At 35.7% G+C, this 19,679-nt stretch overlaps 1 protein-coding gene, 1 long non-coding RNA gene and 1 pseudogene across 2 annotated transcripts; 1 reads left to right on the top strand and 2 right to left on the bottom strand.

The window, feature by feature from the left end:
- Positions 1-4,055: 4,055 nt before the first annotated feature.
- LOC106424698 lies at positions 4,056-5,800 on the bottom strand. The gene is made up of 4 exons (XR_001284925.3): positions 5,682-5,800; positions 5,292-5,566; positions 4,761-4,824; positions 4,056-4,699 (listed from the first exon to the last, which is right to left on the bottom strand). It is a non-coding gene; the product is annotated as an uncharacterized LOC106424698 (long non-coding RNA).
- A 7,136-nt stretch (positions 5,801-12,936) lies between these two features.
- LOC106424700 (basic leucine zipper 43) lies at positions 12,937-13,852 on the top strand. Its single transcript, XM_013865453.3, has one exon. It carries the CDS (start codon positions 13,140-13,142, stop codon positions 13,689-13,691), a length of 552 nt encoding a protein of 183 aa, XP_013720907.1. The 5' UTR covers positions 12,937-13,139; the 3' UTR covers positions 13,692-13,852.
- A 4,166-nt stretch (positions 13,853-18,018) lies between these two features.
- Positions 18,019-19,275, bottom strand: LOC125595051 (annotated as a pseudogene).
- Between the last annotated feature and the right edge of the window lie 404 nt (positions 19,276-19,679).

A 19,679-nucleotide genomic window follows, 5' to 3' on the forward strand; every position in this document is an offset into this window, starting at 1 on the left:
TGGTTTCGGGTTTCGGGTTTTTTGGTTTCGGGTTTGGGTTTCGGGTTTAGGTGGTTCGGGGTTTGGGGTTTCGGGTTTGGTTTGGATTCGGTTTCGGGGGTTTCGGGTTTCGGGTTTCGGGTTTCGGGTTTCGGGTTCTAGGGATTTTTTAACCATTTAAAAACACTCGTTAAAAATAACGACGAAACTTAAAATTAAATATGGGGTTTGGAATATATGAAGTAGAAAATTAAAGATGGGGGTTTGGGTTTCGGGTTTCGGGTTTGGGGGTTGGGGTTTGGGGGTTTCGGTATGGGGTTTCGGGGTTTCGGGTTTGGGTTTCGGGTTTCGGGTTTCGGGTTTCGGATTCTAGGGATTTAAACATAACACTCGTTAATTCCACGTAAGCACAAATCGTCGTAAAGTCCTCGTAGGATGAAATCGTCGTAACTACCACATAAAATGATTTAAACAAAACACTCGTTAATTCCACGTAAGCAGAAATCGTCGTAAAGACCACGTAAACGGATTTATACATAAACCCGTTAATTCCACGTAAGTACAAATCGTCGTAAATATCTCGTAGTGTACAAACTTGAAAAAAAAAGGAAAAGGAGAGAAATAGCAGATTAACATGTGGCAAGACTTCCAGCAATTATAATACGTAAGTCTCGCCCACATGAATTCTAATATCTTCTCCTTTTCCTATTTTTTTCAAATATTTATAATTTGAATAGGATTTTTTTGAGGATTGTGATTTGAGATAAGGTGTGATTTGGGAGTTTGTTGTGGGTTTGAGAGTGAGAGTTGTGGGTATATTTATAGGAAAGCAAGCCTCGTTAATTCCTCGTAAGGTAAATCGTCGTTAATACCTCGTATAAAAAAACACGGGCCTTTGTGATTCCTCGCAATTTCCTCGTAAAAAAAAAAAGACGGGCCTTTGTAACTGCTCGCTATTTCGTCGTAAACTTACGAGGAATTTGCGACGATATGTATTCTTATATATACACCCGAGCGCTCACTCTTTCTTTCCTCTCTACTTCCTCTCCATTTCGTAGCAATGGTTAGCCTCTCTGATTCCTCTCTAATTTGGTTAGTTTATGATAGATTAGGTGGTTAGTATAGGGAATTTAGATAGGTTTGCGGATTTTATGTTGTTTAGTGTTGATTATGTGGATAATGTTGGGAAATATATTGTTGATGTTAATTTTAAAAATTTCATTTTTTTTCCAGGTTCGAAAAGGAAGACTTACTGCCCATTACAGAGAGATCTTCGGTGAGCCGGGTAGTCGTTTAGACCCGGCCTCTTCTTCCGCTCCCAGTTCTTCGGGCCAGGAGACTGTCCCCGAGACTCAGTACACTCAGAGAGTCTCTGGGTCTACTTCTTCTACTGCACCATTGGCTCCTCATGTGCCTCCTCCGATGCCTCCTCCTGTGCCTCCTCCGATGGCACCTCCGATGGCCGCCGATATTCATCCTGATTTGATGGTGCCTCCGAGTGCTCTTTACTCGCAGTACACTGTAGAGGACATTATCAGTCTGCCAGGCAGAGAAGGTTTACCAGTCATCGACCCAGACCGACCGGACGGAACTTTGTGGTATGTTGCATTAATTTTTTTTTTAATTCGTTTAAATTTCTTTTATAACATTAAAAAATAATTTATATTTTAAATTTGTATTTTTCCAGGTGGGGGGGTTGACGGATGTCTTGCATCGGACGTAACCGACACGATCAAGGGTTACTTCTCCATGCCACATCCAAACTGGAGTAAGACGCCTCACTACGTCAGAAAGACGTGGTTCAAAATTTACGCTGTAAGTTTCTATTAATTAATTATATATACTTTAATTTTTTCATGATTTATATATATACTTTCTAAAAAACTAATTGTTAATTTATTTTTCCAACAACAAAAATATACTTGGGCCTTGGGGATCACTGAGAGGGTGAGGAAGAAGTTTAACGCGAAGGCGAAAGTTCGCTTGTTGGACACGGTCTCCAACTGGAAGGGTGACTGGATCGTGAAGGGGTATGAGCGTGGCAAACCCGCTGAGCTCACCACGGATGTGTGAGATGGCTTCATCCGTTATTGGCGCCTTCCTGATTCCATTAGAATCGCCCAAGCTTGCTCTAACTCCCGTAACACGGTCGATGAGCACGGGAACGGACCGATGCTTCACACTACGGGCCAAAAACCCCACGCCGGTGTCCGTTTGGAAATGGAAATTAAATATTTTATTAAATAATTTTTTTAATATATATATTAATTTATTCTAACTTTCTTAACTGTTTTTTAGGCCAAAGAGACGGGACATCTCCCTTCTCTTATGGAACTTTACGAGAGGACCCACAAGAACAAGGCGAGCGTATTTGTAGATGACAAGTCTGAGCAAATCTACAACGACGTAGTTGCTCGGGTTGAAGACCGCCAGACTCAGCTGACCCAGCAGTCTACCGACGGATTACCCGTCACCTTATCCACACTTGACGTGGATAAGATTTACGAGGAGGTAAATTTTCAAAAAATATTTTTTTATTATTCATTTAATTTAACTTTAAATTTTACTTACAATATTTATTTTTGTTTTTAAGGTTGTCCCTAAAAAAAAGGGACGGACGTTGGGTATTGGTTCCGTCAACGATGTTCTGAGAGCGACATCGTCTTATGGTCAGCGACGGGATGATGAAGTCACTGAGCTGCGTAGAGAGTCCGCTCAGCTGCGTAACGAGTTGACCGCGACAAAATCTCGTATGGGTGGAGTTGAGGGTTTCTTGGACGTTATTGCGGCCACAAATCCGGAATGGGAGTCCACGTTGAGGAACATGCGACAACAACATCCCATTCAAGGCGAGTCATCCGACGTACATAACGAGGCGGATGTTACGAGGAGGAGTGATGAATTCTACTGGGCGATGAACGACCCTTAGTTTTTTTTTGGTTGTTGTATTATATAAATTCAAAACTTATTTATATAAAATATTTTCATTTGATTTATTTTTATTTTAATTTTTAATTTATTATTAAATTAAATAATTTTAATTATTTTTTAATTATATTTTTAAATTCGGTAAAAATAATAAAAACTAAGTAAATTCGTAGCTAATGTACGACCTCTTTACGTGGAAACCTTACGAGGAAATGACGAGAAACAATTAACGACTATTTTACGAGGAAACATTTGCGAGGAAATAACGAGGAAAAGTTTACGAGTATTTTACGAGGAAATCGTTTCGTGGTTGTTACGTGTATTTTGCGAGGAAACTCTTTCAAGGTATTTACGTGTAGGTTACGAGAAACTCATTTCGAGGTATTTACGAGGAATTGTAGCGACGTCTTTGCGTGGAATATTGACGTGGTCTTTACGACGAATCGCCCTACTTCGTCTTTACGACGAAATATATTCCTCGCTAAGTTACGACGAATTAGCGAGGAAATATGTGTTACGACGGACGAGTAACGAGCAAACACGCTTCCTCGCTATTTCGTCGTAAAGCCTCTTTTACGACGAAATAACGAGGAAAACCGCCCTCGTTAAGGTGATGTTTTCTTGTAGTGTAAAACTAATCAACGCTTCTATTTGCCGACAAAAAAAAAATCAACGCTTCTATTTTAATTTTTGGTTAGTAATCCTAAGTTCACATTGTTGTTAAGCCAAACATAACAACCAAGTCCATAAACAATTATTTCTGAATTTATTAATAGAAGAATGCATACTTGCTGATGGTTAAACATGTATATTTCTTCTATATTTATAAGTAATATTATTGATCAATATGATTAATATTCAAATTTCTATATCCTAAGTACACTATACAGTTTAAAATTTTATTTAGTTAGATATGAGTTGAGGTAATCCAGTTTGCACAAATGATAAGAAGCTAATGACTTTGAAGATGATGACAACCAGCAAGAAGAACATGTCTTAATAAGGAACTCAAGTTTGTATGATACGTGCAGATTCTAAACTTCAAGATTAATATCGCTGCAGTATGATCAAAGTATTTTGTCTTTTTTTTTTCATTCAATCCTCGACAACCAAAAGAAAGACACAAATAAGTAATGTAAAAAGCTGTAAATCATAATAGTATTCCATATACTGTATTAAAGCGAAATTGTACAACACACATGCTTGTGAACGGAATACCTTAATTTCAGAAATCATTATTCACTACTTTAAAAAATGCAAAAACAAAAAGATCGAAAATAGTTTAGATAAAATTCTGCTAGATTCCCTCGTGTCCCTTTGTTATTGCTGCTCAGCCTGCTCCAGTCCTACTTCAAGGTGGATCTAGGCGACGCACACTACTTGCCAAGCTTCTCAAACGTATGATACATCACTGGTCTACCCTCTTCTCCTAGAGACTCAAATGTCCTCTCTCTAAACCCATAATCTTCCAAGTATACACTAATTTCCGGCTTGTACGCGCTCACAGCGACACTCTACAGAGAATTTGTTGGGATCAAAGCAAGACAGAAGCCTTCTCACCAGCTGATTCAGCTGGATAGTGTTGAAGTCATAACCCACAGCTTCAAAGCGACAGTAGCTAACCCCATCTTCAGTGGTCAAAGATGAAGAAAAATGGAAATCTCGAGCTTCGCAAGATCGTTCCCGGCACAAAGATCGCTTCATAAATGAAAAGGAAGGAATGTACCTGGTTTTGGCATGTATCCTTGTAGAATGAACTTGACCGTGTTTAGCTACTCTTTTGCAACAACAACTACAAATTACAAAGAGAGTTTAATTGTTGAATGCACCACAAATCTGGTATATCTACATACCTCCCATCTTGAAGGCTCATATTTCTTTGGATCCAGGTAAATCTCAGGTTCTAGGTGAACGTACCTGAAATAAGTGAGACGTATGATATTGGCTAAATACAAAAAATATGAAAAATGGAAAGCAAAAGATGCTTTATTGTTTAAAGATAATCCAGCATGTCTCCTTCAATTGATTTTATGAAGTAGCCATCGCAGATCTGAGACTTATTAGGGATCATTTTCAAGAATCTGCTGAGAAAATTATGAATTTTTGGAGATTCAGAAAGAATCACCAATGTTAACTATTACATTTAACTTTATGCCTGAAAAATTGAAATTTAATATTACATGTAACGAAAATAGAGAATACAAATCATTATACGAATACATGAGGAAACAAAATAATGATTCTAAGCTCAATCAATCTGACAAAAAAAAATGCTATTCTTCAAGAGGAGAAGATGAAAGCAATCAGATGATGTCAGCCATATGCAACAAAATAGGACATCACCACATACATATTAAATCAAATCGAGCAAAGATTAACATTACCTAAACCGGAAACAGGAAGTTAGGCTGGAAGGAAAGTGTTCCCAAACTCAATCTGCTGTTGATCTCATCATCATCACCTTCTTTCTTCTTATCAGACTTATTCTTTCTGCTGACAGTAAGATGAATTTACTTTCTCGGGTGAAGCTTCTTGCTTGCTCCTCTCCATATAGTTTCCTCCTCTACTGAAATTATTCTCATACAACTGCGCATCCACAATCTTTCTTTTTTTTTACTCTTTTATTTCTTGCTCATCTTACTTTATAACTTTCTCGACTCTGATTCAATGAAACGAAAAATTGTACAATTGGATAAATCTAATCAGGCGTACAATTCCATGGTAATTCGGAAACAAAGAGATTGAGTGCTAAAGTATAAATAATAAAATAATACCTGACTTTCAGAGGTAGAGAACAACAAATCGTCGTGGTGTAATGAATCTCGAGTCGAGGGTTCGTATTTTAGATAACTCGGCTCGGATAACAATAGTTAACGGACCTGTTTTATCATCAAGGGGTTATATAAGAGGAGAAACAAAGGGAGGTGGAAAGATATTCTAATGAAGATAGGAGCAAGAGCAAGAGCAAGAGCGGTACGAACATTCTGCTTAGAAAAAGAGATGGGCTATTCCATAGAAGGCTACTTTCAATTTTGTTCAGCCCAAATTTACTGGCCCGGTTATATTCTTTGTCGACAAATATAGATGTGACGTGGAACTATAAAGCTTCGTGATTGGTTGATTTTTTAGTCTGAAGTGGATAGGCTGAAAACACTCTCTCAGTCCTTTTTATTTATTGGAACTAGGACCGGTCCGCCCTACGGGCGGGAAGTTATAATAAAAGTGATTTTATAATAATTTATGAAGTAATTTAAAATTATGATAGATTAAAAAATATTATACACGAAAAAATAATGAAAGACTTATGAGATCATTATAATTATTTTTTTTGTTTTGAATTATAATGATAGTACATTTCACTATTCTCTGATAAATAACATTATATTTTTAATATTTATTTTAATTCAAATGTTTTGTTTTATAATATTCTTAATTAAACTAACTTATTTAAGAGTTTTTTTTGCGAATATGACTCAAAACTTGAAGTCATTCCTAAAGTAATTCATGTTTTTTTTGTGATGTAATTGTATATTCCCTTTGTATGTATGTTTTGTAACATTTTGTTAGAGAGAAGTATATAATAATGTTTATGGGTTTTGAGAATTTTAGGATGTCGAAGGATTATTTATGTTAAGATTAGTTATATTTGAGTTAAAATGTTTTAATGAGGGGGTTCATTGAATGATTTAATGTGATAGTCAATGAGGATGCATGAATCCAACCGACTTCTGTAACGGTTCCAAAATTCAATCAAGGGTAGAAGAAGTGGAATCGAACAGCCAAATACGACGCTTTCCAACTGACCTTGATCGGAATTCAGCGTGGCCGGTGCAGCAAATCTTCATTGGCCGTAGGTTTGAACCGGAGTTGTTAAAACGCAGCAGATCTGTCTTTCGTTCGTCGACATTATTTTTGGAGAAGAAGCCGTCTCATGTGGGACCCCCTCATGTGTTACTTTACAGCCCAGAATCCCAATTATGTTAAGCTCAAAACACCGATCTAAAATATTTATTAACAAAAAGAGAAAAGCCCATTAATAATTGCGATTGAGTGAAACGGTGAGTATCATCCCAAACCGGACACGAGTCGGCTTGTCAGAAACCGACTTTATGACGTGGCAAAGCAGGAGTGAGGCGAACATATTTTATATATATAGATCTCTTTTATATATTGGGATCAATCAAGATTAATTTATACCTGTTCCAATCGAAGATTCTATTGTAAAAATATGTGTAGAAAATGAAGAATATTCACGTGTTTTACTTTTACCATCTGTGTTTATCTTTGCTTTTAGACGATGCGAAATACAGGTCGGCACGTCAGAGGTGGTTTGGTTTTGTTAGAGATGTTGCGACTTGCGGTAATCCCAGAGGTCTGGTCCAATACGGACGAGTCATGTGACTCTGTGACCAGCTTATGATGATTAATTGATTATGTCGGTTTAATATAGTCTTACATGGACTGTATCTAATTCAACATGCGGGCTTGGAGCCCACTATTAAATCCCTGAATTTTATAGGCCGTCATCTGGATTGATTCATTGGTATAGTAGCTACGAAATCTACGTTGAATATCAATCATGTTATCTTTATATTGCACAAGTTTTTTTTTTTTGTCAGTTTTGAAAATTTGACGGCTCTAACCGCGGTTAAATTCGAGTGCGAGCAATGCATGCATTTGAAACTGACATCTAAAAATCACACTAAACTTCCAATAATCAAAACTTATAACGATGATCCGCATGTTTCATGTCACACAATAAAGATTAAATATTTATGCTCGGATATTTCAAATAAGTTTTGATTGTTCTTCATATTTTTGGATATTTTGGATGTTATTTTGCTAGCTATTTTCTAGTCTTTTTGTTGTTTATTCTATATTTCTGTGTTTTTTTCGGTTAGCTATTTTTTTCTTTTGGAACATTCAGTTAAGTTAACTACTTCAATATATAGTAAATGAACCGAATCCCATTAGGAATAAGATTGTAAAAATAAAGAAAAGTTAATTAGTCATTTTCACATGGGAGTGGCCGGCTCCTTTCTGTGTAGTGAGTGACTCTACATATCTAAAGAGCCAAACTTCAAAACATCGAGTGTCGGTTTTTTCAATTATTTTATCATGGACAATCTTCTTTCTGGCTCTTGGATACCCAATTGGCTCAACATTATTTGCTATCTTCACATTCAACAATTATGGCCTTTTCTCATTCCATGTAACATAATCCACGTATAAATTTTATACAATTTTTTTAAAAAATATTATAAGCTCCTCTATACTTAAATATGAAATGTATTGCTCAAAATGAAAACTAAGTAAAACAAAACGAGAAGAATTTATATATATATATATATATATATATATACCAGCACCTGAACTAGACATAATGACATCTCGAAGTTTGAGTTACCAGAGTCCGATGTGAAAACAACCACAGCAAACTATTCAATTTTCTTCTTAGAAGCATGTTCATTTTATGTATTAATCATAAGCAGTTTTGTGTCAGTTTAATTATCGTTAAATTTTCGTTACAAAAATAATATCGTTTTAGAATTTTATACAAAATTTATTAACAATATTCTTTAGTTTATTATTCTGTTGGTTGAAATATGATTAGATGTATGGGTAGTAATGTTTTTAATTTAAAAAATATACAAAATTAAATATTTTTATTTTGTGTGTAAAAATTTAAAACTACAATTAAAATGAAACGAAATAAATATTTTATTAGAAAACACTCACTTATATATTGAATACGCAAAGAAAGTGTATCTTGAAAGTGTATCTTTAAGAGACTTGTTATTTTAGTAGTTGATTTACAGGTGATTTTAAACTTTATTTGTGTCGATCTGTTTTCGATTAAAATGATTGAAGAAGTGCATAGAAACAGTTGCAAGAAAAAACCATGAATATAAAACGAATTTGTAGTTGGGGTGGGTGAATGACATCACATCGGAAATATTAATTACACCATTGAAAATGTTTCATTTGATAACTATTACCTCAATCATTTGGGATTGAAATTTGAGCTCAAGTTTTCGAAGTTCTCCCACTTTGTCTTCTTGTCTCTTTGGATTTTCTTCCTCTTCTCCTTGAGGGACATGAACCATTTGCAGACCAATGTTCAAATTCAGAGTAATTAATATCAGGCAATATATATTTTAATATTTAAAACTAAATGGTGGACTTGTATTTTAAACACAACTTTGAATCAAATCCAGACTGATTAGTACCGCAATGTAACATCAAGTACAAATTATTAACCAATATCTATAGAGACAAATGCATTGTGCATGCATGTATTATGGGCATGTGAGCTGCATGTATCATGTATGCATGCACTTGATCATACTTGGATACCAAGCATAAAACTAATTTTAAAAATGGAAAAAAAATTTAAACCTAAAATAAACCAGGGAAATAATTAGGCAATGACAAGTAGGTCTTATGAGAATTATAAACCTTTTGCTAGACATGGTATATTAATAAAAAACATAATTCCCATGATTACGACTGACGATAATGATCTAAATTGGCAGTGATAGTGGAGCAAGACCTTAATAAAATTTAATTAGAAGAACCTCACTCATGATTTTGGCCTTTATTCGTATCATTCTATTACTATTCAACTAGAAGGAAAATGGATTACGTATCCGTGATTAATAGTATAAATTATTAACTAAAAGGTAAGAATTTTGTTTTGATTTTGTGTATTTCTCTTTTTTTTTAAAACGATTTTGTGTAGTTCTGTTTTTTTTTAGTTCTGTTGTTAAGATAGTAGTTTTATAATTTTTAGTTCTGTTGTTAAGATAGTAGTTTTATAAACAGGAGCTCACTTATACGCAAATGAACGCACAGCTTTATAACAAGTTAGGCATTTCTATTTATTAACATACGTTTGTGTGTTATCTCAATTTGGCGAATTTGAGGGCACGAACGAAAGAAAAATACAAAACTATAAATTGGGTCTATAATTATAAAGTTCTCACAAAAATAAGAGAAATGGAGTTGTAAAAATTATCGTAAAAGGTGTGATGATATAATAAATTTTGCCTTTGGTGATTGGCTTATCCTTAATCCACCAATCAGTTGGACCCTCGTGACATCACTCATTTTTCATTAAAAATAGTGTATCGATAAAATAATAAAATAATATACCGGTAATTTCTAAAAGAAGAAAATCATTGGAAATTCAAATTCTCATATGGCAAGAAAACGAGTAAAAATTCAAATTTTTTAGATTCTTCTTGTTTTGTTGGAACAAATGTAGATAGTTTGGCTAGAAGAGGATATATAGGTACCACAATTATCATTTTAATTACTAATTACATTAGGTTTCAGTTTGCATTTTTATTTATAAGATGGAAGATCTAAGAGATTTCTTTTTAAAGAATTGAAAATAAGGTAGGCCAGTATCGGTGGTAGTGTTACTGATGGGACCAAAACAATGAAACATTAAAAATACTTTATATATAGTTCATGATCCAATAAAAACAAATATCAAAATAATATTAGATAAAGTAAACACTAAGAAGAAAAAAAGCAAATTAGAAAGGAAGGTAAAAAGAAAAGAAATAACAGAAAAAAAAAACTTGAGGCTGTGGAAGAAGAACAAACCGAGCAAAAGGACATGAGACAGAAATAAAGAAGAAATAGACTTTGTCTGAATGATATGACTTGATGGTGTGTATTTGCCTTTCGTTTGACCAACACAGTACACACTCAAATTATGCAACTTGAGGGTTTAAGTCAGTCAACAAAGTTTAAGGTGATGTGAATTACACATTAAAAAGGAGTACTAATGGTTATAAACTTTTTCATTCAATATTATCAGTCGGTTTAAGATGAAAATCTATAACATCAGAGCTTGTTATTCTCAAATGTATATTTGATCTAAAATCCAAGAACTAGTTCAGTAGAAACTAGGGGGTCTCTCTCGAAAATGTGGTTTCCTCAAGTAGCAATGTATGTCCTCACTAAAACAGTAAAACCTGAAATCAACTTCTGAGAAAAACAACTTTAACGAAAAAGCCTTATTACTCCAATCATGTAACTTTCTGTCAACACCCAAAAAGTCTAAAGACGTCCAATATCAATTTGCAAATATTTTTGTTAACACTGTCGTTTTACAAATGGACTATAATAAACCCATGCATGCCTAAGTTATTTGATATTTAGAGAAACGTTTGATCAATTATCCGACTATCTAAAAAGTTTACCTGAAGCTTATGTATTGCGTATATTGTCAACGAGCCTAAGTCAGGAAACTATAGGACAAAACCAAACGATATCCTGAATTTTGATGACGTTACATGATACAAAGTCAAATAGTTCTACAACCAAACGATCCAATATGCGTTCGGCATTAGTCGATCTTCATATTTTTTTAACCAGCGAAGGGATAACATTAACATATATCTAATTAACTTAACTTAGTTCGTTAAATTAAGCAAAAAATATTGCTCTTAAATTGTAATTATTTTGCAAGTGTGTGGTTTTGAGTGGTTGTTGAGTCATCAGCTCCTAAATATATTAGGTTATATAGCCTTTGCCCTAGCCTTTATAAAACGACAAGCCAACCCTGCCTAACACATCTTGCTTTCCTAGTGCAACTATAAGGATCGTTTTTGTGTGGTTTTGTTTTTGTTAATAAAGGTCTTTGGGAATCTATATATAATAATATAAGAGTTAGATTTCTTGTATCAACACGATGTTCTCTAAGTAACTTGATTTAAGTACGTAACATTTGAAAAGAAAATTCAATTGTATATGGTGGACCAATGATTCATTATGTGAACTAAAAGATCAGTGTTCGATTACGACTCATTCAGGTTCAATCACTGTGAATGTTTTAGATGTCAAGAATACTTGGTCAATACTACTAGCTAGTCTCAGAGATTATAATGTATGTTTTGTTCGGAATCATCGAAAAAGACACTCTAGAAGATTTGAAATGATTTGGTAATGCGCAATAAAGGGGTTATTAATTAGTATATGTGGGATTTACATGTCTAGTGTAATTGTATGGTTGGAATTTCAGTGTGGCATGGTTGTGTTTGAGTATGGCATGGTTGTGTCTAGAGCCCAAACGACAGTTTAGAACATAAATATATACATGGATAAAAAGAGGGATTTTTTAAAATAATTTGGTGGTAATATTCTAATTAAATAATTATTATATTTCCAAAAGAAGGTTAAACTATCCACTTCCAGTCTTTAATTTGATAATTTAGATTTTACTTTCTGTGTGATATTTATAATAGAAACACCCCCAAGTTTTTTATATTTTATCTAGGACCTCAAAAAGTCTACGCATAAACCATAATAATGATGTTATAATGATGTTAATCAGAGAAGAGAAGCAAATCTCAAAGGTCCAAGAGATTATCTTCTTATTTTCTATAGAAATAGAAGAGCAATTGGTGAGTTATGAAGATATTAGAACCAAATAAATATTATAAGCTTTATAAATTGACTTATCATCACTACTTTATATGTTGGCTAACAAAAGCATTAACTGATTCTAAACTTAAATAATTTTGAAACCCCACAACTAGAAACTACATTTTCTCTCTCTGATGTAAGCACATAACACTGATCCAGAACTTGATTTATCCACAATATACATATTATACCCCAGTCTTCAAATGTCAATCATGGATGAAAATCATGATCCACTAGATGGCCATGGTACTCTCTCATATACTTACATGCACCGGAAACAACTTGCCATTTGGTTGTTAAACTAAATAACTAATCCTAGCATGATCGATGTACCACATCCACATCCTTGTATCATAAACACATCCAAAGTTATGCTTATGTGTGTTGATAAATTATGACACCCTGAATGCATGCGTGTAATGGTTATGTTTTATCAGTATAAGGAATACTTTCTCTAGTATCAGTCTCATCCATCGAGCCATCAACCGATACAATATCCCAAAGGGACAACCAAATTAGTCATTTTAAACAATCAAAAAATAAAAAAGTATTTGTAGATTTATATGGCGACCTATTATATTTTCTTTTGAAAGATAACTAACTAGCTTCTCAATAATTTTAAGGAAAACAAAAACATGCCAATGGGTCATATAGAAGACATATATAAAGCCACCAATTTGCAAAAAAGTTTGGTCCACTTTTATGGCTTTCTCAGCTGTATAAACACCCCCTTGTCATCCAACCTCCACCATTATCTCACCCTCTTTGAGCTCTAGAGAGAGAAATTGACCATGCAGCCAAATTATGATAGCTCAAGTCTTAACAACATGCAACAGCAAGACTACTTCCACTTAAACCATTACTACAACAACTTAAACCCTTCCAACAACAATCTCAATATTTTCCCATACCCTCAATTTCAAGAACTTAATCTACAATCTCCTGCAAGCAACAACTCTACCACGTCAGATGAAGCAACTGAAGATATATTCGTCATCAACGAGAGAAAGCAAAGACGTATGGTATCTAACAGAGAATCAGCAAGAAGGTCAAGAATGAGAAAGCAAAGACACTTAGATGAGCTTCTCTCGCAGGTTGCTTGGCTTAGAAGCGAGAACCAGCAGCTTTTAGAAAAGCTTAACCAAGCCTCGAATAGCAATGATCTTGTTCTTCAAGAGAACTCGAGTCTTAAAGAGAAAAACTTGGCGCTTCATCAAGTTATCACATCCATGAAGAAGGTTATAGGAGCAGGAGGAAGCAGAAGCATCAATGGCAGATACTCTTCTGCTTCCTTGGATCATGACTTCTCTTCTATTACAGATGGAACTCATCAGCCATCATGAGTTGTTTATTATGATCCAACTTTTTAAATTCTGCCTCTAGTCGATATCTGTTTTCTTTGTTTGGTATCCGTCAAATTACGGCCCATATATATCTTTTGAGCCGTAAGCAAAAGCGGATTTTTATGTATCTTTTCTCTGGGCCAGACTTAGGTCTAGCACCGTTTCCAACACTATTTTTCTACGGTTTAACTACGTACCAAAGTATATTTTAACATTTTTAGTATGAAGCCATAAAAAAGCAAAATTCATACACTTTTTTTTTTATAAAAACAGAAATAAACCAAAATAAAATTACCAATAAATGACATAATAAGCTCAAAAGAGCATATAGATATAATTCGCCAAAGATTGAGATAATACTAATCAATAAACTAAATTTCACGAGTTCTCGAGCCATTAAAACATTACTGAAAAACATCTTCAGTGAGTAGTTGTTACAGACAGGGGTGGCTATAACCGGTTACGTATGACTGTGGTTTGTGTTCTCTGGTAACAGTAGTTGCGATTCTCATGTCCACTTGATTTTCCTCAGCAATGTATATTCCAACAACCAATATTGGATCTGAATGAGTAGTACCTTATTGCTTCCACTCTATTTTGCAAGTGAGTGTAATGCGCCAGGTACAAGATAACATCTCGAGCATGAACGAATGAGCAGGGGTTCCTAAAGTGTATTGAAAAAGACATTTGCTTTAGGCTCCCAAATAATATTACTTTTTTTAGGGTCCCAAAATTTAAAATAATTTCTAATCTAGTTGTTGAACTTATTTCTAAAAAACAATTTCCACAAGAATCGATTAACTCACTTTCTTAATCCATGTATTTTTTTCTTATATGACATAATATAGCATATTTATATAATAAACTTATTCTTGTAAGTGTTAAATTTGTGTTTTGGCGAATGTGATATATCGTATAAAAAAAAAATTTTCATTATAGTTTTTTTTAATTGAATGTTAAATTGAATTCAAAAGAAAAATACTTTGTTACATCATGTGTTACCTATTTTAGAGTTTCTTCTATCTTCTCCAAACTTTAACTACTACAATTTTATAATAATATGAAAACTCCAAAAACTCTATCTTGTACTAAACCATAAGGCCATTCCTCCTTCATACTCCATATCTCCTTTCTGCCTAATTATAGTGAATCTATTCCTCATCTCCTTGTCAATTCTTTTAATTAGAAGCATGCTTGGTGCTGGATCTTCTCCGTGCCTTCTTCTGTTTCTTTCTCTCCATATGGCGTGGACTGCTGATTGAAACACATGTCTTGTTATAAAGAGAGCAAGCTTGCTCCAGCTTGAAGCTTGTGATGTGAGTTTGAGAATGTTCTCCCATTCCATCGTATATAGATCACCCATCACACCTCTTGCAAGCGTTTCCCAAATCTGTAAAGAGTATGGACACTCAAAAAACAAATGCTTCCTTGTCTCCAAAGGTTCTTGACAAAACCCACAAGAAACATCAGCATTTTGGTTCCAACTTCTAACCCTTTCTCTAGTAGACAGCTTCTCATGGATTGCATATAAGTTTATTTTTATTTTCATTATAGTTGTATATAAGTTTATTTTTAAAACTTGCCTTAGGTCCCTAAAACCCTTCGCACGGCACTGCGAATGAGGCTTCAAAGATGGCACGATCTCTTGAAACTGCTTGGTTATTTTTTATCCACAATACCGGCTCGAAAAGAATTCAATTTTTGAAGATCCGTCTCGAAAATATCAATTTTCACCAAACCTATGATAGCCTAATAGTGACCACTGACTTATTAAACATAAATAAAAAACAATCTACCATCGATCGAGGAAACCGACAAAATCGACAAACGGTCTCTCTACAAGAAACCAGTAATTAAAGATATAACTGTCTGATCCATCAGGAGCCAGCAACTCTCAAAATGTACCAAAGTTTGAAAACATGTTTGATGTTGCCACTTTAGGACTTCTTGATGATCCGCGGCTTTTTTTTTGTCAAACCACTTGCATTAAATCAAATCGAACCAGTTCAAACAACATTTAACAATCTAGAAAGGCTTGATTTAGCTAGAGTATCAGCCTGAGAGTTTTCTACACGAGGAATAAAAACAACCGACAACGGACAGAAGAGAGTGGCAAGGCTTTTGACATCCTGGAGGACACCTGCAATCTCATTCAAATCCACCCCTGCATCAAGGATCGAAATAAGGACCTGGGAGTCCGAGAACACTTGGAGGCTTTGAAGATTTAACTCTTGCGCCTTCTTTAGAGCTTCACGCAAAGCCAACGCTTCCGCCATCAAAGCAGAGCACACGTGTGAGCGATTTGAGGAGCCCCTGCAGAGCACTTCCCCTGCTGCAGTCTTGATGATCCAGCCCATTCCTCCTGCTTTTGAGGTTTCCTGCCAAGCACCATCGATCCAACAAGAAGGGACTGAGGGGAGACGTTTGCTTAATGGCGCTTTCTGCCCTTCTTCTTACTTTTCTTGGCATTAGCCCCCTCCTATTCCCTTGCATCTGTCACCGCCTTGGAGATAACATCTTCAACTTGGAAACATTTGTTTTCAAAGATCAATTTATTCTTGCAATCCAGAGATTCCACAAGAGCCATGTCGTGAGCAGGGAGGCCGTTACTCCTGCAGGAGGGAGGGAACCTTTCGAAACATTTGTTGACAGCCAATCTCTAAACGTTTCAGCTTCAGACACTCTGTCAACAGGTGTTACGAGGGGGGCTTTGGCCCAGACTTCTACCGCAAAAGGGCAATCAAAGAAGAGATGGGTGATGGTTTCCAGCTCTCCACACCTTTTGCAAGTCAACTCAGAATGGATTCCTCTGGTGGCGAGGAGTGCTCCCACCGGCAATGCATTGTTTAAATGATCTGCGGCTTTATTAATGGGTTTAAAGAGCTTCGTATATACATTGGCTTAGTAGGCCCATTAAAGTTAGGCTTCTCTCACTCGCAAAGTCACAATAATGCTTCTGGTAATTCTCAACCCTATCAGTCATCACAACAAATATGCCAAGTTGATGATCTTTCCATGGACAACTCGATTGTAAATAGAATTACAGTAGGCGTACTTGAGTTGTTAAACTTATTAGATTGGAATTTTTTTCTGTAACTCGTCTCCTAACCAGTAGTTACTTGAAAGTTGAAACTGCTGGTACTTATCTTTGGGATATGTTACTTGTCCATAAAGGCTGGATGATATACTAGGATGTATTTTTCGTATTTCTTGACATCTTGTTGGAATCTTTTTGCTATTTTACTGATTTTCTGATACAAGTGCTACAATACAAAGTAGGTTTACCATGGTAACTGAGATCTAGGCTTATATGTTCCTCAGAATAGTTACTGAGGAACTCCTCTTACATGTACACGTAAGTTATTTTCCCCTGGATTATGTGGAGGAAATCAAGATAAGATTATGATAAAGGTACACTATCAATTATCTATGTTAGCATTTTTTTTCTTGTTCTAGCAAAAGAGTGAGAATCTAAGAGGGTCAAGGGACCATGTAAAAAGCTTGTGATTGTAAGTTTGGGAGCTGGTTTTTAATTTCCATGGCTGTGACTCACTGGCTGTGAGAAACGATCTGAAATATCTTTAGATATTTTTAAAAAAGTGCAAAGTGCAGCAAGCTTTTCTTTCACTTTATGCACTTTTTTCACTTTTGTTCACTTGTTGTTATATCTTCTTAAAGTTCTCGAGAAGAGAACAAATATGGTGATTGATTGGTTCTATAACTAGACGCTAGGAATATGACTATGTCAAGTAACAATTCATGTGATGCGTAGCTTAGTAGACCTTTGGCTGAAAACATATATATGCATGCGTAGAGCCGAATCTTTCGATTGTACGTAATGTTTGGTACATGAAAGACTTCACCAGCTTAATCATGGAATTGTAAATGAACCGTAGACGCGTAGCTCTATGGCATATTCCAGATGGCAAAAAGGGCATCATTTAGTAACAATGTCACTTCTCTTTATTATCTTTTTGTTGTCCACTTGTCATTCTTTTTATCAGCATATACATTGGTAAAGTGAGCAAGCATATATTGCTCTTTATTATCTCTAATGTTTATGCGGATGGCCCATACATACACATAGGCATTAAATCATTCACAATCAGCATTGTTCACGTTGGTTTATGGACTTGTGTTTAACTAATTGTGGAGTAGACAGCTTGTGTTTAACTAATGCAAAGGAACAAGTATACTACTATTAGCAATAGCTAGCACCAAAACTACACACCCTTGTACATAGCAGCATAAGTAATCATTCTTGAAACCAGGAATTGCACCAAACTTACATAATCTTAAACTGGACATTTATTTACAGCTTAGCAATCTAGTAATCTTTATTTTGGCCATAGAATGAAGGAACAATGCCATATCCTGTGTCGCAGTACATTAGCATTGTGTTGTACTCTTGGTCCTCTACTTCGGTTTCACTCATCTTTGCAAACCGTCCATTTATCCTCGGTCTTCTCTCTGCATATGCCTTCCTTGAAGCATACCTTATTGTCTTCTCAAACTTTTCTTCTCTTCTTCTTCTCTCTGTATCTCAGGACTCTAGCTTCTCTGTCCATTGGACTGAGAATCTGAATTAGAGGTTCAGGTAGTTGTGCTGTCTTCCCTTTGTGCGTTTTTGGATGTGAAACTGTTGTGTCAGGTGCTGTCTGCTCCGGCACAAAGTCAGTTTCCATTGATGGATTGTATGCCTAATTACAGAAAAAAACCAAGACAATTCTCAATCCCCTTGGTAAGAGAGGACTAAAGAGATGCAAATTTTTTTTATTATTATAAACGTCTGGTACTTACAGATTAATTCTTGGTAGCTAATATGTGATTTGTGTGTATGATGAAAAAGAAGCAAATATTCAAAAGCCTTACGTTATGGTTAATGGAACCGTTGTTGTTGTATTGGCTTCCTGAGGAGCCATATGTGATATTCTGTTGCTTGTTCCGCAAGTTTCCTCTTGTTTCTTCAAGTTGGAGCGGAACAACTCTATCTCCACTGTTTTTTCTCTGGTACGATGCAGTCTTGTTTATGTCGAGGTTGATTGTATTGACTGGTGAACTTGTAGTCCATACTGGAGTTGTAATCAGCAAGGTCTAGGTAGTCATCACTAAACAACAACTCATTGTTCTGGTTGTTGTTGTTGTTGTGATAGTCACTGTTTTTAGGGAACAACCATGAAGCCGTCTCTTTGGCATCCTCTTGAACTAACACCACTCTCTTCTCTGGCTCGGTCACTGTTGTGTGGTTAGCGGTGGCCAAGGAGCTGCAAAGAGTTTCCAATTATCGGCACAACTGGAACTCGCTGATGGCGTCTAGCAAGAGGGTTTGCGGAGTGAACCTCTAAATCACAGGCTGTGCATAGAGACACATCATCTGCCTCACACATAAAAGCAGCAGGGGCACGCTCACATGACTCGCAGACCCGGACACGTTTATGGCGGGAAGCAACGCGATTGGCAGAGTGGACTTGAGCATCGCAGCTATTGCATAAGTAGGCAGAGTCAGCATGGCAGTACACGGTGCAGATGGTTGACCCGCATGTGTCACAGGCTCGTGCCCCTCTGTTGTTCTCTCTATTACAAATGTTGTTACTCTCTTGTTTGAACATATTTTGCTCACTGATGTAGTTAGTTTGGTGGTGGGTGAGATTGCGTCTGAGAGAAGGGGCTAATAAAGCTTTATCTTGTTGTGAGGGAATCCGAATCCTCAGTGCTTACACGTGGCAAGAGCTATAATTTGGGAACTGTTCACACATTTCTTATTATAGATTTTCAGCTACTTGCCACTGAGAGATGCTCAAGAGGATAAAAAACACCATGTGGTGTTACTATATTCGTCACCTTTTACTATTTTCACTTGGATTTATTTATAGTAAAGCTAGGTAGGTACTCTATCTATGTGGCTCCAGGAAAAGTTTACATAGTTGAATATTCTTCTTGAACCGTGTGATAACTGTCTATGAAGCACCGGGACGGCAGTTTGGTTCA

Source organism: Brassica napus (genome assembly GCF_020379485.1).
Source record: "Brassica napus cultivar Da-Ae chromosome C9 unlocalized genomic scaffold, Da-Ae chrC09_Random_17, whole genome shotgun sequence".
Lineage (NCBI taxonomy): Eukaryota > Viridiplantae > Streptophyta > Magnoliopsida > Brassicales > Brassicaceae > Brassica > Brassica napus.

Bases quoted from the DNA above. Each gene is read 5' to 3' on its own strand.
- LOC106424700 (XM_013865453.3), top strand. From the start codon at position 13,140: ATGCAGCCAAATTATGATAGCTCAAGTCTTAACAACATGCAACAGCAA.